This window comes from Hyperolius riggenbachi, chromosome 11, assembly GCF_040937935.1.
Source record: "Hyperolius riggenbachi isolate aHypRig1 chromosome 11, aHypRig1.pri, whole genome shotgun sequence".
NCBI lineage: Eukaryota > Metazoa > Chordata > Amphibia > Anura > Hyperoliidae > Hyperolius > Hyperolius riggenbachi.
The window spans coordinates 20,152,572-20,174,472 of record NC_090656.1 but is presented as its reverse complement, the minus strand read 5'-3'; the positions used below and the strand labels follow the sequence as shown (position 1 = coordinate 20,174,472).

Here is a 21,901-nt window from a genome sequence, read left to right as displayed (position 1 = left end):
TTAACGATTTCACAGCATATTTGATCACAGTGATCGAAGCGGCTGTGTATCGGTGGGAATTTGACCCAGTGTATGGGTTACTTTACTTTACAAATCAGTAATCACGTAGTTGGGATCTCAAGGTCATAAATACTGGGGTCAAACTGAGGACAACCTGAAATCTGAAACCTGAAAACTGAAGTCACATGCCTGGATACCAATAAAAATCATATAGGTTCTCTTATTCATAGTCATTTTTAACACAGATCAAATTATTTTAGCTTACCTCCATGTATGTAAATGTAAACCTCTTTGTGGCCTTCTTTGTGTCCATTATCATTCTCATCCCCGATGATTATGGTCAATGTGTTTGTAGCACTCACTGGAGGGTTTCCACTATCGGTGATTATCACTGGAAGATGAAACTCCTTCTGTTGTTCTCGGTCAAAGACTCTCTGAGTCTGTATCGAAGCGGTGTTATTTCCATGGTCAACCAGTAGAAAACCTGAAGAATTCTGTAGGTCACTTGGAAGAGAAAACTGAAAGGGTGCACCATTTTCTGGAGAGTCCACATCTACGACATACAGCAAATATGAGCTTTCATTCATCCGAACAGCCTGTGGCCAAGCTGCATTTTCCCAAACCATGGGCATGTACAAGCCATCAAACACAGGACCGTTGTCGTTGACATCCAAAAGGGTAAGAAAGACTGTTGCTGTTCCTGTTTGTGCTGGAGAGCCCTGATCAGTTGCTAAGATGACAATAGCATATTGAGAAATAACTTCCCGATCCAGAGACTTTGCAACTATCAAAGATCCATGTGAATCGATGTAAAACTCTCCAAGAACATCAGAATCAGGTTGAATACTGTAATAAATCTGCCCATTTTCCCCTGAATCTGCATCAGTTGCCGTCGCTTGGGTTATTATGCTACCTACAGTTATGTTTTCAAAAAAAGGAGCTACATGAACTGATGATGGACTGAAGACTGGCGGGTGGTCATTATAGTCTTGCAATTCTATTAAGCAATAGGAAATATTAGAGAACTCTAAATCTTCAACTTTAAGAGTAAGATTAAATCGACGCTCGTGGGGGTTCTCGTAATCCAGTTTCTTTTTTAATCTTATTTCTGCCTGGTGGCTCTTCCTACTGTTTTCAATGGAGAATTTTTGATCCGGGTCTCCGTCTGCAATACTAAAGGTTAGTAAAGCATGTTCTCCAATATCCATGTCAACTGCAGATACCTCAATGACCTTCGAGTTGACTTCATTAGTCTCTGGGATAACTGCTGTCCAAAAATCTTGAGTGAATCTTGGAGCATGGTCATTAATATCTACTACCGTGATAGTTGCTGTACCAGTGGTGGAAAGTCCACCACCATCCTTAACTTCTACTAAGACTAAATAGGTCTCATTCTTTTCTCTATCAATGTTCCCAGTCGTTGTATAAATGGTACCAGTCTCATGATTTATAGTAAACATCTCCTGGTTTGAAGAATCTAATGGACTAGACACGATCGAGTAGGATAAAATGGCATTTTGCCCTTCATTTTTGTCATCATGATCTACTGCTGTCATGTCCATGACCGAAGTGTTGGGTGGTGAATGTTCCACCACACTGGCATTGCAAATGTTAAATGTACAGACGAACTGTGGAGCATTGTCGTTGATGTCTCGTACATAAATGATCACATCAGTAAACCCTGTGAGACCATCACCATCATCATCGGTGGCCAGCACCACAAATCTCCACACTGCATGTTCTTCCCGATCCAAGGTCTTCAAAGCAAAGACATGACCTGTCTTTTCATTGATGGTGAAAAGGTTCTCTGCGCCACTTCCATGAAGAGAATACTTTAGACCTCCTTGTTCATTGTGGTCTGGATCAGTAGCAGAAACCTGGAAAGTGTGAAGAATAAATAATTGTAGATAAGACTGTGCAAAAAAGACTATGGCCCATTTTCAATTAACTTTTTCTCTTGAGTTTTCTCCTAGGCCATACACGTCAAACTCTGGCCTGCAAAGCCATCATATTTGGCTTTCAAGTGGTTTCCCCACTTTGCGTTACTCCATACCACCAAGGAAACTATATTGGAGGTGAAGTCCTAGATCACCAAGGGAGCCATATGGGGGAGGTAAGGGTAAAGCACTAGACACCAGGGAACTATATAGGGGAGGGGGATCACTAGACACCAGGGAACTATTTAGGGGTATGAGGGGGCCACTAGACAGCAGGAACTGTATAGGGGATGGAGGAGGGCCATTAGACACCAGGGAACTGTATAGGGGAATGGGGGGGCATTAGACACTAGAAAACTGTATAGGGGCAGGCGGGATGGCAATAGGCACCAGAGAACTTTATAAATGAAGGAGGTGGCCACAATACATTGAAGTTGGCCTGCGACTTGGTCCCAGTGCACAATTGTGTCCCACGTTATATTGAGTTTGACACCCCTAGCAGTGAAATTTTCACGTCAATAAAATGCCCTTTCAGCCAACAGGAAGCAAGACAATAAAATATTTTTGGTATTACCTTTCCACTAACTTTTTTGGTACTTTTTACTATTGCAAAGCATTGAAAAATTATTTTAGAGTGAAAATGAAAAATTATCTCCTAGGAGAAGACTCAGGAGAAAAAGGTAACAATCACTCTTAGATATCACAGAACGGTCTCTCTTGTAACTCCTTCCCACACCCCAATGGGCATGATTCACATGATTCAGTCTGCTTCATGGTAAGGCCGCCCCTAGCTAGATCGATGCTCTTAGTAAAACGCTTTGGACAATCTGTCAATGGATATAATTATAATATACGGGCAAAAGTAAGGTTCTAACATTTTTGAAAAAATGACTTACTTGCAACACAAATACGGGCACGTCAGTCCGCCCCTCGGTGACGCTTCCTCTATACTCATTCAGAGAAAACGCGGGGGCCTCGTCGTTTTTATTCAACACGTTGATGGTGACTGTGGCGTAATCCTCCCACTTCCCGTCAGAGGCTACCAGGGTGAGAACGTACACCTTCACTTCCTCATAATCCAGCGGGTGGACAATCAGAATAGCTCCTGTCTCTGGGTTCACATCCAGCACCCCACCGACGTTCCCCGCAGTGATCTGATATCGGATGTTAGCGTTCATTCCTGTACAAGACGATTTTTGTATTAAGAAACAGTACAAAGAATATATTAAAAAAAAAAATCAGTGTCTGACATAAAATCTTCGACCTGGACTCAAATCCTTTAAATTTGTCTGCTGTTAGGTGGTAAATAGGCGGTAAATGAACTGATTAATTCAGCCAGTAGGTTGTAGGTTCTTCTCAGTAGGTTCAATAATACTAATACTAATAATACTAATATTATAAATAAAGAAGTTTGGTTCCCCACATCTCATAAGATGCTCGTCTTGATAAGGCTAGGGATTTTTATTTTTTTTAGGGGAAAAGTTACTTTTAATACATTAACAGAGAAATACAGTTATGAGTCAGGTCAACCACATATCAGTAAAAAAAAATTAACACTTTATTGATACAAACATATTAAAATTGTATATACAATACAGACATTAGCACATATTGCTAATCGGTCCTCGCTATGAACTTATATAAGGCAGCATGCCACCGTAAACAACATAATAAGGCTGGGTGTGCCCCAAAACAGCATAATTAGGCAGCCTGTCATCCCAAACAACAAAACTATTGTGTCGTAGTCGGACAGTTTGCTCTCTTCATACAAACCACCTTTTCTTTCATGTGGGCTCTCCAGGGTGGAGCAGTTCTTTTCAGCGCAGGAAGATTTGGGCGCAGCAGGCGCCGCCGCCACCATAGACTATAATAGGAATTACATCTACAGCGGTGCTCAGTGAGTAACGTCGGCGCCGTCAGAAGATGGAGCTGAAGTTGTTTTTAAAACACAATAATTCGGCCTCCAGCAATCGCTGGAAGCCGAATTATGTCATTCCCCCACTATCCACGTGGACCTGGAGGAGGGAATAATAATTAACGCCACCGGGACTTGTGCAGCAGCAGGATCAGCCATATACCGGCTGTATCCAGTGCCCAAGTCTTCCTGCGCTGATTTCAAATGTATGCCTCTAGGGGATGTTAGTTCGTGAATACGGGAAAACCCCTAACTTGTGACCCAATATGACGGTACCGCTAAGGCAACTGCTACCTAGTAAGACAATTGATAATGTCTTCTATGTGTTCTATGTGGAGGTGTAGGACAACCACTTGTTTTGCTCCACAACTGATTGGCTTCTCTGAGAAACTGCTCCACTAATGCTTAAGTGAACTCCACCTCTCCCTTCTAGGGATGATCACAGATATGCAAATTATTCAGAGTTGATGCAAATTTATGCAAATTCCTATGCAACTATACACAGCTTGAAAATGGACCAATCAATTTAAACCTGGGTTTAAATTGATAGGTCCATTTTCAAACTGCATACATGTGCATACAAATTTGCATAATTTTGGAACAATTTGCATCTCATTGATCATCCCTACTCCCTTCCTATGTGATGCAGATCCCTTGTTTACTATTATAATGAAAATCTAGCCATTGTGCTACACCCACTGAGGGTGGTCATTAGCAATGGTCAACAAGATGCTTATTTCTAATGAGTGCACCTTGGGAATGGACTAATCAGCTACAGCAGCTTTTGCATTCGATTGGTCCATCTCCAAATAACATTTGCATAAAATTTGAATGAGCTCAGAATACTTAGTAACATCTTTTTACCCATCCCTCCTGATCGACAAGGATGATCCAGATGTGCCGATACACAGGAGTTTTGTAAACAGGCACACAGGCCACATGAGCAGCATTTTGAGCATTATTTATTTCTGCAAATGTGACTTTTGTTTAACTTGTGCGGTGGGTGGGGGTTTACATGAGTATAAAACCTTGAAAACTCTTTAAACTTTTCCCTACCTTCATCTGGGTCGCTGGCGCTCACGGTGGCCACGACTGCGCCGGCGTCCTGATCCTCATCCACGTTCACATAGTAGGCGCTCTGCGTGAAGGCCGGAGGGTTATCGTTGACATCGCTGATAAAAATGCGCACATAGGCCGTGTCTGGGGAGACAACAGGCAGCAAATTAAAACACTCCAATGAGCCACTTCTGTCAGCAGCAATTTCTCTGCCTGTCGGCCAGAGCGTTAAATGAAAACTAATATGCAGACGATACAGGAACAGGCCCCGGGGGCAGGGAACGCTTTACACAGCCGCATTATTCCGAAGCGCGCTTGAAGAGGAGACGGACGTCACAAACGATTGTCCTCAACAGATAACACATAGATAATTGATTTCTGATGTCATAAGCTTTTTATTCTCAAACTCTCGCCCCAATAAGGCTGTTTAGTCTGGGATAATTTGCACAGCGATTTCAAAGGAGCGGGATTGTAAGCAGAGCTGTATTATGTATGCGCAGAGTCTGAGCGCGTAGCCCGCAGCCCAGCAACAACTAGAATCTCCTCGCGTTCTTATTTATTCCAAGGATGTATCTTATTAATGTTAGTTATGCCAATACATTTTCCGGCTACCCTAGTTATGTCATTTTAATGGTGACTTTACGGTAAGCATGCATTTTTTCCCCCCATAAACCGCCTAAGACAAATGTCAATCCTGCATAGATTACTCGCTCATTTAAGCGGAACTCTGCCTGTACACTCCGAGCAATAACAATAATAGAGAGGCGCTCATCTCTTGGCTTAAAGCATTCTTCTGCACTTTCATCGGTCTGAGGAAGTGGTCACAGACCCCGAAATGTGTTGCCAGTGCATAATAAAATTCATTTATCCTATGTATTTGTCTTCATAAGCCAGCCTCATCAACTTTTCTCATTTATTTTGTTTTTAACTTAACTCATGAGTGCAGGGACTTCTTATGGCTTGGTCAGGCTGTAATACCTTTTCAGGTTGCTGCTCCTCCCCCCGTAGACAGTCAGAACCCAGGCCTTGAAGTGATAGAAAACCGGTGTTCGACCCTTCTCCTCACTTAGGTGACTACTTCCCACTGTCTGGGAAAATGCTAGTCCATTCAATCGAGCGTACAACCAGGGCCGGGCCGAGGCATAGGCTGGAGAGGCTCCAGCCTCAGGGCGCAGTGTAGGAGGGGGCGCACAATTCATTCACTTGTCATTCCTAATTGTGTTTGAAGCAGAAAGAAATAAGAAAAGGCGATACATGGCAGTGACTGCAAGCCAGAGAACTACATATTAAGGTGTTGGGGAGGTTGTGGGCACTGTGGCCCTCTTAGTCTAATAGCAATCAGTGTGTGACGGCCGGGGTGGGAGGGATGGAGGGGCGCACTTTCGTATCTCAGCCTTGGGTGCTGGAGGACCTTGTCCCAGCTCTGCGTACAACCTTCACGTGAGGAGCACACCAACACACAGTGGCTGGATGCTGTACTGGTTAAGGGCTCTGCCTCTGACACAGGAGACCTGGGTTCGAATCTCGGCTCTGCCTGTTCAGTAAGCCAGTAATTCAGTAAGGACAGAGCCGGGACAAGGTCCTCCAGCACCCAAGGCTGAGACACCAAAGTGCGCCCCTCCATCCCTCCCACCCCAGCCATCACACACTGATTGCTATTAGACTAAGAGGGCCACAGGGCCCACAACCCCCCCAACACCTTAATATCTAGTTATCTGGCTTGCAGTCACTGCTATGTATCCCCTTTTCTTATTTATTTCTGCTTCATACACAATTAGGAATGACAGCTGAATAAATTGTGCGCCCCCTCCTACACTGCGCCCTGAGGCTGGAGCCTCTCCAGCCTATGCCTCGGCCCGGCCCTGAGTAAGGAGCTCTTTGGGCAAGACTCCCTAACACTGCTACTGCCTACTGAGTGCGCTCTAGTGGCTGCCTCGCAAGCGCTTTGAGTCCGACAGGAGAAAAGCGCTATACAAAAAAAACGTATTAGTACATTGTACTAATATGGCAAGTACTCATCACACATGAAACCAGAGGATATACATGACTCCTGAAATATAAATTTATCAGTTCAACGTATCCACCATAGATAATAGGGATTCCCCAGAATTAAGGCAAATCTTATTCTGTGATCGCTACACTAAGGGTGGGAACACACACACAACACCCTAGCATGAGGGTTGTATAAATGCCTGTGATCTTCAGCAATATGGCAGCTGTCCATGTAAAAGAAGGACTCTGAGTGGCTGTCTTGTGAGCTAAACTACTCTTTAGCCCATGAGTGGCTTATCTGGGAATGAGGAGAACAATCAAAGACTTCCTTGTCCTCTAAAGATCCACATTGACAGCCTCCATACTGCTGATCACAGCTTTACCCAACCTTAACCCAAGGTGTTGGTCTTCAAAGTCTCCATTACAAGCTAAAGAAGAGAGTCAATCAGAGACTTTCTTATCCTCTGACAGGCAACCTTTAAATTATAAAATGTGCAGAAGAAGCCAATGTTGCCAGCTGCGTTGGTCAGGCCATGGACTAAAGGTTATTATAGCTCTGATCGCCACCTGAATGGCAATATAACTCCCATTGCTGTTTGGGTTTTGGGACCTATGGAAGCCAGAACTCTCGATCCAAACTGAGACCAGTCCAAGCAACACCAGCCATGATACAGAGCTGGATCATTCAACATAAAATACAGGAAAGGGAAAACTGTGAATTAAATTAAGCCACCATAATTTGGACGTTGTTCTATTTAATCATATAGTTCTATTACAGCATGCAGCTCTCTTCATATCATTGCTCTGTTGTGACTATGAGCCACTCGTGTTGGGAGGCATCCGGCTTCATATGTAGATCAAGCTAATCATTTGTGACTCAGCCTGCGCTTAGGGCAGATCTCACTTCTGATTTTCAGACAGGAAGTTTAGCATTCCGCGTACCCGAGTTAGGCTGCCCATGTTTTCCCGGGCGCGACGATTCCGAACCGTCAGACGATTTCACCTCCAGCAAGTACGACGTCTTCGTCTCTCTGTCAAAGACTGATGCCGTGTAGATGCTCCCCGTCTGCGGATCTATGTGGAACAGAGCGTGGTCTCCGCTGCGGTCTTCAAGAATGGAATACGTGATCTGACGGAGGACACAGGGGTCAAAGAGAGAAAACAGATTAATAATTTGTGGCCTCAGCATTGTAGTACAATGTCATCACCCCCCAAAAAAGTTTAAAGTCTGAGTTCACAGCCCTTTTTTCTGAATGCATTTCTTAGCAATGTATTTTATCATTTTAGGCCAGTTTTACACTAGATTTGTGCGAAGCGGTAACTGCAGATATGAGGCTTCATATAAACCTGCGCCACAGGGCGATAGGGTCATATGCGTTTGCCCGCCCTGGCTAGTGACATACTTCGAAGTACGTCACTGGGATTCCTGTCAGTCCACAGGTGCACGATGGGTCACACTGCGCTCCCGTCGTGCACACTGCCAGCTTTACCCATTGTCTTGCATTACTGCATAATCTGTGTGGTAGGCACAGATCATGCGCTAATGCGCTGCAGCCTTTGCATCCGCATTGCGGCAATTTGGATACTTCCAGCGTGTGGCGTCGCATTGCGTGAAATGTCTCCATAGACTTGCATGGCCCATGCAGCGGGGAAGGGGTGGGGAAGAGTATTGTGGTGTGATGTAGTGTGCAAGGGGCCTTAAAGAGACTCTGTAACAAAAATGTCATCCTTTTTTCTACTATCCTACAAGTTCCTAAACCTATTCTAATGTGCTCTGGCTTACTGCAGCACTTTCTACTATCACCGTCTCTGCAATAAATCAACTTATCTCTCTCCTGTTGGATTTGTCGCCCTGTGTCTGGAAGGCTGCCAACTCTTCAGTGTTGTTGATCTGTTATGCACCCCCCCCCCCCCAGGCCTCCTCTATGCACACTCCTGTTTGTGTTATTTACATTAAGCAGCCTCTCTGCTCTCTCAGTGAGAGAAGAGAGCTTTACAAGCTGGATACATCGTCCTCTGTTAGGCTGTGAAAGCAACTGGGCTGTCACATGCTGAGGAATTACAGACACTGCAGAGCTGTGTGCAGGAAGAAACAATCAGCCTGTAACTCTTCAGTGGATGAGAGCTGCAGAGGATAAACACACAAATGATCTCTTGAGATTCAAAAGGAAGGCTGTATACAGCCTGCTTGTGTATGGATGCATTTTCTATGTGTGGACATACTGTACATCAACCTACTTCCGGTTTTGGTGGCCATTTTGTTTGTTTATAAACAAACTTTTTAAAACTGTTTTTGACTACTTTTAATGCAGCGGGGAGCAGCGACATTGAGACAGAGGGGAATAGGAGACGTCCCCTAACGCACTGGTATGTTTACTTTTGTGCGATTTTAACAATACAGATTCTCTTTAAAGCAAATCTGAAGGTAAAAGTCTACCCACAAGCTGTTAGTAGGCAAGACACACCAGCAGATGGGCCTGGAGGACAGTAAAGTGCTCCACAAGAGCAAGGGGTATAACTACAAATCATAAGGCCCTCAATCAAACTTTGATGGGACTCCCCTATGCTCATGAAGACCCCCTATGGCCCTGGGAAGAAACTTAAAGCAGAACTGAGTAGTAAAAAAAAACAACAACTGTGTTTCACTCAGCTGAGGCTTCTGCCAGCCCCTTGCTGCTTTCCTGTCCCACGCCGGTTCTCCACGATCCTCCGTTCTCCTGCCACCATCTAATTTCGTTACCATCATACCGTAGACTTGTAAGTAGATAGATGCGCGTGGCCTGGGGCGTGCAGGCTCAGTTGCCACATCAACGGTAACAAAACTAGCTGGTGGTGAGAGAACCGGAGGATCATGGAGGGCATGTGCTGGACAGGGAGGCTTCAAGGGGCTGCCAGAAACCCCAGGAATGTAAAACACTATGTTTTTTTTTTACTATTCAGTTCCGCTTTAAGTTCACCCTGATCTTTCCATAACATGGCAGCCACCATGACACCTACCACTAATAACAAATGTGGTCACCATCATCCCCCCCACCTATAACAGGCATGACCACAACAACCCTTCTTTTCTGGAGGGGGAAGGGAATGTATTGGAGAGAGAGAGAGAGAGAGAGAGAGAGAGAGGTTGGGGACACCCACACCACTGGCAGATGTTTTGCCACTACTCTGAAAATCACAATTGCCCGAGTCAGAACTTAAACCAATGCTTCGCCCTATCATCACGCTCTTAGCTACTGAAGAAGGTCATTTATTTGTAGACTGGATGAGATCCTCCCTTAGGCACCAGTAACTCTCTGTGAGACCTGCTTATTAGCTGTGGCCTGTTAAGAAGCTTTGGCCTTAAGTTTCTCCCAGTTCACCTGTTGGTAAATGGTCCTGTATTTCGTTCACTATAAAAACTGACAGGCACCCGACGATCTGTTCATAGAAGACACTCAGGATGGTATAAGAAGATATGAGGAAGGGCCAGGAGTTTAACTAAAAATCACTGGGCCCTCCACGAAACTTTGGCTGCCCCCCCCCCCCCCCCCTTGCTTTCTGCACAGGTAAACTGAGAACCAATGTTATTCAATTGGCTAGTGCACACTTGAATGTGTTTTCCCCATACAGATCAAAACAGACAGCAGTGAAGCACTGCACACATTTTCTCTATCATTTGCGTTCACTTCTATAATGTTCACACATACAGACACACATGGTGTGCAGAAAACGCATACAGAAAACCGACAGATAAGTGTCCTACCTGCCTCAGCTTATTACACTTACTCTGTCCATCTCTGATGGAGCAGAACTGTCTCTGCAGACTTCTCCAGCATCACCACAGTACACAGCACTTGGGGAGGTGTAGAGAGGCTGGGGCTGTGTTCTGTACACAAGACCCTGCTGTACACTGAATAGAGACTGTCTACTAATCTTTGTCTGCAAAACTTTGTATGATGAACAGATGCAGTCACTAGAACAATTGTGCAGAGAGCAGAAAACTTTAACTCTCCATAGATGTCAGTCTCTCAAGACAGGTAAAAGAAACTGCAACCCCACGGGGCCCCTTTGCGGCTTCTGCCCCCCACACTTGCAGGGTCTATTGGTATGCCCCTCGGAAGGGCTGTTTGGTGACTAGCTTAAACTTTAGATTCAGCCAAGGACCATTGTGTGATGTGTGCAATGATAGTCCTAGGGAGAGGACCAATTGTGTCTTTCTTTAAAAAAAATCCTGAATAATATTAATAAATGTAACATTTTCTTAATTCCCAATTCAGAGGACTATTCACTATTAAGTCCACTTTCTAAATGAGCATGGTTTGGGTAAAGCAACCAGTCATTTTTTTGTACTTTTTTTTTTTTTAACAGTGGAGAGTGTTCTACTTTTAAGTCATATTTTAGTAATTTTACACCAAACAGTCAATGCTGAAATGTCAGGGATTATCCGCTGTGAAAATAAGTCTCAAGGTCAGAGAAAGTCGATAAGAAGCTTATGAAATCCTGCTAAAAAGATAACTGGACACAGCGGAGGTCACATAGCGACGGACAGAATAAACTGACAGATTAGTTGATGATTCAGACATCTACAGCAAAGCAGGGAAGAAAATGACCCAATTTACCCAAATCGACCCGCAAGACCATCGTATGGCACACGCATGGAATGGGGAGGGTCAATCACATGCTAATAAATTAATTTTAAGCCAATTTTAAGCAAATGCATTTGGCTAGGACACTTACTAATGGAACATATCCGATCTTGGTTTGGTTTATTTCTAAAGGTGGACACTAACGTTCCAATTTCTAGCAAAAAATCGTTTGAGTGAACAGATAATTCTGATTGGAACAAAAACCATTCACTACACCATCAACGAACTAATCTTTGCTTCCTATCTATCACAACCAACAAGAAAATCCAAATTTTGGTTTGATGAAAATCCAATCTGACGGCTGTTTTTATAATCGTTCATAATCGATTGTGCCCATCAATGGAGATTATTTACAAACAATACAATCAGAATTTCGGATCGTTCTAATGATTTTTCACTAGAAATTGGATCATAAGCTGTTGAGCGGAAGTGGAGATTTTACCATCAAGCCAAAAAAGTATCAAAAACTGCCCCTACATTAAAAAAAGAGGAGCTATACTGAATGTAACTTAAAGGACAACTGAAGTGAGAAGAGTATGGAGGCTGCCATATTTATTTCCTTTTAAACAATACCAGTTGCCTGACAGCAGTGGTGCTCAGCAGAGCTCGAATATTCGAGTAGCTCGAATATTCAAGCTCTTTTTCAGCTATTCGAGCTCGGTATTCGAGCTCCGAATAGCTGCAGGTATTCGAATGGGCTATTCGAGTAAACTCGAATAGCTCATTCACTATTCGCGCTATTCGAGCAAACAGCGCTATTCGAGCTCGAATACCGAGCTCGAATAGCGTCATAGCCCAGATTGATGTCCTTAGAGCCAATCAGAGGGCTCCCAGGCCCTCTGACGGCAGCCAATCACTGAGAGGGACCCTGGCCAGCCCCTACCCTATAAATAGCGGCCGCCATGTTCGTTTTTTCCGTCCTTGCCTGACTTTGTACAGAGAGAGATCTGCTCCTTTGTGCTTTGGCTTAGCAAGAGCTTTATTGTGGTCAATCACCTAGCGTTTTTGCTCACATACACCTCCTATATACACCTATATTGTTGTTAGTTAGATAGACATTGTATTTTAGTTAGTAGACCAAGCTGTCGGCAACTCATGTGTTGGCCAAACTCCAGGAGCAGGAGAGGATTTGGCTGACCCCCAGAGGCCTCAGAGTCGGAGAGGTGGTGGCTGACAATGGGGCCAATCTGGTTGCCGCAATAGACAGGGGAAACCTGACCCACATCCCCTGTCTTGCCCACGTGCTGAACCTGGTGGTGCAGAAGTTCTTGCGCACCTACCAGGGGATGGGCGAACTGCTGGAAACGGCAAGGAACGTTGTGCGACACTTCCGGCGCTCGGCTGCAGCCTGTGCGAGCCTGGAAGACGTGCAAAAGGAGCTGGAGCTGCCACGCCATCGGCTGATCCTTGACGTTCCGACTCGCTGGAACTCCACCCTGGCGATGTTGGAGCGTCTGGTTGAACAGAAGCACGCTGTCAACCAGTACCTTGCCCTGGCCACTGTTTCCGCCGCTCAGAGAAGGGACAAGACCAGCAACATCCCGTCCATCGTCCCCGATGATGACTGGAGGCACATGCAGCAGGTGTGCTTAGTGCTGGCTCCCTTTCTGCAGGCCACTAACATGGTGAGCAGGGACCATGCTATGGTCTGCGAGTGGGTGCCCCTGGTTTGTCTGCTGAACAGGGCCCTCGATGCTTTGCTGGAACAGGGAGCGGCAGCCTTGGACCAGCAGGAGCGGCAAGCAGCTGCACAGTCCACCTCTGACGGGGAGGAGGAGGAGGACTTGGTGGAGGTCCCTGACCTTGCTGCTGATGAGGGGGATCAGCACAGCGCAGCTGAGTTGGTGCGGGGGTGGAGAGAGGATGAGGCGGCAGAGGAGGAGGATGAGGACAGCAGCACTGCCATCGATGTGCCAGCACACGTGGCCCGCCTCTTCCCAATGGCAGCGCACATGCTGGCGTGCCTGCGCAGGGACCCCAGAGTGATCCAGATGAAGCAGAGGGAGGAGATCTGGATCAGCATGATGTTGGACCCACGCCTCAAGGGGAAGTTGAGCCAGTTCCTGCCGCCTGCAGGAGGAGACCCAGCGCAACAAATAAGGAGCTTGCAGCAGGCCCTTGTTGAGCGCTTGGAGGAAGCCTTCCCCCAGCCTTCCACCCCCACTGTCCAGCCAGCACAGAGGCAGCAGCAGGTGCCTGCATCCAGCAGCAAGCGCCCCACAGACCTGCTGTCTCTCAGCAACGAGCTATACAGGACTGTAGAGGCTCCGGCAGCAGTGACTAGAGAGGAGGTGCATGCAGCAGCATCCTCCTCCAGTCACAGCCAGCGCCTGACCCGAATGGTGGCTGACTACATGGGGTCCTACAGCGGGCTTGACAGCAATGCCCCTGTTGATCCCATGGAGTATTGGGTCAAGCGCCTGGAGATCTGGAGCGAGCTGGCGCAGTACGCCCTGGAAGTGCTGTCCTGTCCCCCTTCCAGCGTGCTATCCGAGCGCTGCTTCAGTGCAGCTGGTGGCGTGGTCACCGAGAAACGCTCACGTCTGTCTCACAAGTCTGTGGACAGACTGATGTTTCTCAAGATGAACCAGGCGTAGGTGGAAGGCGAGTTCCTGGCCCCTGTTGTCGGCGAGAGGGGGACATGAACTGAAGAACCATCGTTAATGTGCCTTACCACCCTTTACCACCTCCTGGCTCCTGCTCACTAAGCCAGCCTGGTTCACTTTGACTATTACGTCGCCTGCAGCCACACATTTTACACATACAGTGGGCTGCTGTGTACTGCCCTTCTGCTGTCTGTCTGTGTTTCCCACTGTCAGGGTACACAGATTTACCTTCTGCTGCCACTCTGCCACCAGCTATTACGTCAAACAATAGCTATATATCTGTGTAATTTGTTTTACAAACAAAACCAAAAAACCATAAAAAAAAAAGGTTTAATTTTTCTGAGGTGCCCGGGTTGAAAACTGTGTTGTCCCAGTTGTGTATTGGACACAATGTGGGCTGCACGACCGCTGTCTGGGACCTCCTGTTGTGTTTATTTACGCCCTGGTATCACCGCTAGGTACCAGGGCTATTATGTCACGCTGCCTGCCTCATTGACTGCCTGCTGCCACACACTCATCCTCCTCCTCCTGCTGCTGAATTTACCTCCTGCTGTCTGTGTGTTTCCACTGCCAGGGAGCACATACAATGGCGCTTCCAACATGCGTGCGCCACCAGCTATTTGTTACGCTCAAAAATAGCTGCATTTCTTTAAAAAAACTAAAAAATTATATATACTTTTTATTAATACTGTGTGATATTATTTTTCACTCGGGCACGGACCGAGGGCCCGTGGTCAGGGGGGGCCCGCCACCCGCAAGAGAACCCTGAGCAGGAGGGGAGACAGCCAGTGAAGGAGGGCGATGGGCATAGCAGCGGAGAAGGGGGGAAGTTCCCCCCCCTTCTCTCACCTTGGGGCCCCCCTTCCTGGCTCTCCCCTCCGTAATCTGCAAAGTGCAAGCAGCTGGAAGCGGCTGACAGCGGGCGGAGATTTACCGCTGTTCAGCCATTGGAGGGATCGCTGATCTGTGTGCAGCTAGTGTGGGCTTGAGAAGCCCAGACTAGCGGCTCACAGATCAGCGCTCCCTCCGGTAGCTGAACAGCGGTAAGTTTCCGCCCGCTGTCAGCCGCTTCCAGCTGTTTGCACTTTGCAGATTACGGAGGGGAGAGCCAGGAAGGGGGGGCCCAAGGTGAGAGAAGGGGGGGGGGAGGAACTTCCCCCCTTCTCCGCTGCTATGCAAATCGCCCTCCTTCACTGGCTGTCTCCCCTCCTGGAGACACCTACAAGCCTGGCTGCATATACTGGGGGCACTTACAGACCTGGCTATACTGGGGAGACCTATACACCTGGCTGCATATACTGGGGGCACCTATACACCTGGCTGCATATACTGGGGGCACCTATACACCTGGCTGCATATACTGGGGAGACCTATACCTGGCTACATATACTGGGGGCACCTATACACCTGGCTGCATATACTGGGGGCACCTATACACCTGGCTGCATATACTGGGGGCACCTATACACCTGGCTGCATATACTGGGGGCACCTATACACCTGGCTGCATATACTGGGGAGACCTATACACCTGGCTGCATATACTGGGGGCACCTATACACCTGGCTGCATATACTGGGGGCACCTATACACCTGGCTGCATATACTGGGGAGACCTATACACCTGGCTACATATACTGGGGGCCCCTATACACCTGGCTGCATATACTGGGGGCACCTATACACCTGGCTGCATATACTGGGGGCACCTATACACCTGGCAGCATATACTGGGGAGACCTATACACCTGGCTGCATATACTGGGGAGACCTATACACCTGGCTGCATATACTGGGGGCACCTATACACCTGGCTGCATATACTGGTGGCACCTATACACCTGGCTGCATATACTGGTGGCACTTATACACCTGACTACATATACTGGGGGCTCTTATAGACCTAGCTACATATACTGGGGGCACCTATAGTCCTGGCTGTATATACTGGGGGCACCTATAGACCTGACTGTATATACTGGGGACACCTATAGACCTGGCTATATTGGGGACACCTATAGACCTGGCTATACTGGGGACACCTATAGACCTGGCTATACTGGGGACACCTATAGACCTGGCTATACTGGGGACACCTATACACCTGGCTACATATACTGGGGACACCTAAAGACCTGGCTATCTATACAGGAGACACCTATAGACCTGGCTATCTGTACTAGGGACACCTATAGGCCTGGCTACCTATTCTGGAGACACCTGTAGACCTGGCTACCTATACTGGGGAAACCTATAGACCTGGCTATCTTAACTGGGGACATCTAAAGACCTGGCTATCTTAAATGGGGACATCTATAGACCTGGTTATCTATTCTGGGGACACCTGTAGATTAGGCTACTTATACTGGGGACACCTATAGACCTGGATACCTGCACTGGGAAAACCTATAGACCTGGATACTTCCACTGGGGATACCTTTTGACCTGGTTACCTATACTGGGGGCACCTATTTTGGGGGAACTGCTGCCAGATTAACTATTTTTGGGAAACTGCTGCTGCCAGATTAAGTGTACTTTGAGAAACAGCTGCCAGATTATGTGTATTTTTGGGGAACTGCTGCCAGATTGTGTATAATGGGGGAACTGCTGCTTCCAGATTCTGTGTATTTTGGGGGGACCACTGCTGCTACATGTATTTTTGGTGATCCGCTGCCAAATTATGTGTATTTGGGGGAACCGCAGCTGCCAGATAACGTCTATTTTGGGGGAACGACTGCCATATTATCTGTATTTTGGAGGAACCGCTGCCAAATTGCATGGATTTTTGGTGAAATGCTGTCAGATTACATGTATTTTGGGGGGAAACACTATGGCAGAGTTCAAACTTCCCCGGCAGACCTTTTACACCACTGCTAAGGTCATGTATATTTTGCCCCACCCATGACCACGCCCACATTCTGTTGCGTGACCACACCCATTTTTTGGCGCGCCGCGCTACGCGCGGCCCAGGGGTTTTTGTCAGTGTACAATATAACATATTTACTGTTGGCAATAAATTATTATATCTTAGTCTGTAAAAATATAACGTGAAAGGTGGGAAACACACACTGGTATGGGGGCCCCATATTCTCCTATTGCCCGGGGGCCCCATGAGTTGTCAGTCCGCCCCTGCCCTGGTATCACCGCTAGGTACCAGGGCTATTATGTCACGCTGCCTGCCTGCTGCCACACTCACAATACTCCTCCATTCCTCCTGCTGCTGCTGCTGTCTGTCTGTGTTTCCCACTGCCAGGGTACACAGAATTACCTTCTGCTGCCACTCTGCCACCAGCTATTACGTCAAACAATAGCTGCTCACATAATTACTCCTCCATTCCTCCTGCTGCTGCTGCTGTCTGTCTGTGTTTCCCACTGTCAGGGTACACAGATTTACCTTCTGCTGCCACTCTGCCACCAGCTATTACGTCAAACAATAGCTATATATCTGTGTAATTTGTTTTACAAACAAAACCAAAAAACCATTAAAAAAAAGGTTTAATTTTTCTGAGGTGCCCGGGTTGAAAACTGTGTTGTCCCAGTTGTGTATTGGACACAATGTGGGCTGCACGACCGCTGTCTGGGACCTGCTGTTGTGTTTATTTACGCCCTGGTATCACCGCTAGGTACCAGGGCTATTATGTCACGCTGCCTGCCTGCTGCCACACTCACAATACTCCTCCATTCCTCCTGCTGCTGCTGCTGTCTGTCTGTGTTTCCCACTGCCAGGGTACACAGAATTACCTTCTGCTGCCACTCTGCCACCAGCTATTACGTCAAACAATAGCTGCTCACATAATTACTCCTCCATTCCTCCTGCTGCTGCTGCTGTCTGTCTGTCTGTGTTTCCCAACGCCAGGGTACACAGATTTACCTTCTGCTGCCACTATGCCACCAGCTATTACGTCAAACAATAGCTATATATCTGTGTAATTTGTTTTACAAACAAAACCAAAAAACCATAAAAAAAAGGTTTAATTTTTCTGAGGTGCCCGGGTTGAAAACTGTGTTGTCCCAGTTGTGTATTGGACACAATGTGGGCTGCACGACCGCTGTCTGGGACCTCCTGTTGTGTTTATTTACGCCCTGGTATCACCGCTAGGTACCAGGGCTATTATGTCACGCTGCCTGCCTGCTGCCACACTCACAATACTCCTCCATTCCTCCTGCTGCTGCTGCTGTCTGTCTGTGTTTCCCACTGCCAGGGTACACAGAATTACCTTCTGCTGCCACTCTGCCACCAGCTATTACGTCAAACAATAGCTGCTCACATAATTACTCCTCCATTCTTCCTGCTGCTGCTGCTGTCTGTCTGTGTTTCCCAACGCCAGGGTACACAGATTTACCTTCTGCTGCCACTATGCCACCAGCTATTTTGTCAAACAATAGCTATATATCTGTGTAATTTGTTTTACAAACAAAACCAAAAAACCATTAAAAAAAAAGGTTTAATTTTTCTGAGGTGCCCGGGTTGAAAACTGTGTTGTCCCAGTTGTGTATTGGACACAATGTGGGCTGCACGACCGCTGTCTGGGACCTCCTGTTGTGTTTATTTACGCCCTGGTATCACCGCTAGGTACCAGGGCTATTATGTCACGCTGCCTGCCTGCTGCCACACTCACAATACTCCTCCATTCCTCCTGTTGCTGCTGCTGTCTGTCTGTGTTTCCCACTGCCAGGGTACACAGAATTACCTTCTGCTGCCACTCTGCCACCAGCTATTACGTCAAACAATAGCTGCTCACATAATTACTCCTCCATTCTTCCTGCTGCTGCTGCTGTCTGTCTGTGTTTCCCAACGCCAGGGTACACAGATTTACCTTCTGCTGCCACTATGCCACCAGCTATTACGTCAAACAATAGCTATATATCTGTGTAATTTGTTTTACAAACAAAACCAAAAAACCATAAAAAAAAAAGGTTTAATTTTTCTGAGGTGCCCGGGTTGAAAACTGTGTTGTCCCAGTTGTGTATTGGACACAATGTGGGCTGCACGACCGCTGTCTGGGACCTCCTGTTGTGTTTATTTACGCCCTGGTATCACCGCTAGGTACCAGGGCTATTATGTCACGCTGCCTGCCTGCTGCCACATTCACAATACTCCTCCATTCCTCCTGCTGCTGCTGCTGTCTGTCTGTGTTTCCCACTGCCAGGGTACACAGAATTACCTTCTGCTGCCACTCTGCCACCAGCTATTACGTCAAACAATAGCTGCTCACATAATTACTCCTCCATTCTTCCTGCTGCTGCTGCTGTCTGTCTGTGTTTCCCAACGCCAGGGTACACAGATTTACCTTCTGCTGCCACTATGCCACCAGCTATTACGTCAAACAATAGCTATATATCTGTGTAATTTGTTTTACAAACAAAACCAAAAAACCATAAAAAAAAAGGTTTAATTTTTCTGAGGTGCCCGGGTTGAAAACTGTGTTGTCCCAGTTGTGTATTGGACACAATGTGGGCTGCACGACCGCTGTCTGGGACCTCCTGTTGTGTTTATTTACGCCCTGGTATCACCGCTAGGTACCAGGGCTATTATGTCACGCTGCCTGCCTGCTGCCACACTCACAATACTCCTCCATTCCTCCTGCTGCTGCTGCTGTCTGTCTGTGTTTCCCACTGCCAGGGTACACAGAATTACCTTCTGCTGCCACTCTGCCACCAGCTATTACGTCAAACAATAGCTGCTCACATAATTACTCCTCCATTCTTCCTGCTGCTGCTGCTGTCTGTCTGTGTTTCCCAACGCCAGGGTACACAGATTTACCTTCTGCTGCCACTATGCCACCAGCTATTACGTCAAACAATAGCTATATATCTGTGTAATTTGTTTTACAAACAAAACCAAAAAACCATAAAAAAAAAAGGTTTAATTTTTCTGAGGTGCCCGGGTTGAAAACTGTGTTGTCCCAGTTGTGTATTGGACACAATGTGGGCTGCACGACCGCTGTCTGGGACCTCCTGTTGTGTTTATTTACGCCCTGGTATCACCGCTAGGTACCAGGGCTATTATGTCACGCTGCCTGCCTCATTGACTGCCTGCTGCCACACACTCATCCTCCTCCTCCTGCTGCTGAATTTACCTCCTGCTGTCTGTGTGTTTCCACTGCCAGGGAGCACATACAATGGCGCTTCCAACATGCGTGCGCCACCAGCTATTTGTTACGCTCAAAAATAGCTGCATTTCTTTAAAAAAACTAAAAAATTATATATACTTTTTATTAATACTGTGTGATATTATTTTTAGAGGTGTCCGGGTTGAAAACTGTGTTGTCCCAGTTGTGTATTGGACATGATGTGGGCTTCAAGACCGCTGTCTGGAACCTCATGCTGTGTATTTACGGCCTGGTACCACCGCTAGGTACCACACAGCCTATTATGTCTCGCTGCCTGCCTCATTGACTGCCTGCTGCCACACAATCATCCGCCTCCTCCTGCTGCTGCTGCTGAATTTACCTCCTGCTGTCTGTGTGTTTCCACTGCCAGGTAGCACATACAATGGCGCTTCCAACATGCGTGCGCCACCAGCTATTTATTACGCTCAAAAATAGCTGCATTTCTTAAAAAAAAAAATATAAAAGAGAAATAAGTGAAGAAGAAGAAGACGATATAGAAAAAGGAGGAGAAGAAGAAGAAGAAGAAGAAGAAGAAGATGATGAAGATGAAGAAGATGAAGAAGATGAATAAGATGAAGAAGATGAATAAGATGAAGAAGATGAAGAAGAAGAAGAAAAAGAAGATGAAGAAGAAGAAGAAAAAGAAGATGAAGATGAAGAAGATGAAGAAGATGAAGAAGAAGAAGAAGATGATGAAGAAGATGATGATGAAGAAGATGATGAAGAAGAAGAAGAAGATGATGAAGAAGAAGAAGAAGAAGAAGACAATATAGAAGAAGAAGAAGAAGATATAGAAGAAGATATAGAAGAAGAAGATATAGAAGAAGAAGATATAGAAGAAGAAGAAGAAGATATAGAAGATAAAAAAGAAGAAGAAGTAGAAGAAGAAGAAGTATATACAGTACTGAACAAAATTCTGGACACAACTTCTCTTTCCACCTTTTTTTTTTTAAAGGAACATCCCCAAATAATTACTTGCTGTTGTTACTTGGAAAAAAAGATGTTTCTTGCATCATTCACCCTCAAAACAAGTGTTGGAAGCTATTTAAGGCCAATTCGAATAGTCAGCTCGAATAATGAGCTCGAATACCGACTCGAATAGTGAGCTCGAAGTCCGAGGTCGAATCGAATAGTAAAAAATATTCGACTCGAATATTCGACTGAATTCGAATAATTTACTATTCGAATTCGACCAAACTCGAATAATAAAAAGGGGTATCCGAGCATCACTACCTGACAGCCCTGCTGGTCTGTTTGTCTGAATCACACACCAGAAACAAGCATGCAGCTAATCCTGTCAGATTTGACAATAATGTCAGAAACACCTGATCTGCTGCATGCTTGTTCAGCATCTATGGCTAACAGAAGACGACCATCTTGTCAGACCTGGCTTAAAGTGAACCAGAGACGAAGCACCCTCATGTATTTTACCATATATATCAGTGGGAACATTAGAGAAAACACCTACCTTGCTTTCTGTTTCATTCTGCACTGCACAGCCTGCTTCTAATCAGCCCTGATAAAATCCCCGACTGAGCATTCAGTCTGGTTTGCTCAGGAATATTTATAGCTCAGTCTGTGTTCTCTCATGTCTTTTCAAGTCCAAGCCTGCCCCCTGCTGGCTCTGCTCAGGAATCATTATAGCTAAGTCATTATA

The 21,901-nt window shown here is 46.3% G+C and overlaps 1 protein-coding gene across 1 annotated transcript in view; it reads right to left on the bottom strand.

The window, feature by feature from the left end:
- LOC137538785 (neural-cadherin-like) overlaps positions 1–21,901 on the bottom strand; it is a 242,347-nt gene that overhangs the window by 86,200 nt on the left and 134,246 nt on the right. The window contains exons 15-18 of the mRNA XM_068261105.1: positions 7,843–8,029; positions 4,909–5,052; positions 2,834–3,117; positions 266–1,877 (exon numbers count right to left, since the gene is read on the bottom strand). Coding sequence (XP_068117206.1) covers positions 266–1,877; positions 2,834–3,117; positions 4,909–5,052; positions 7,843–8,029 — 2,227 coding nt within the window. The remainder of the gene's footprint in view (positions 1–265; positions 1,878–2,833; positions 3,118–4,908; positions 5,053–7,842; positions 8,030–21,901) is intronic.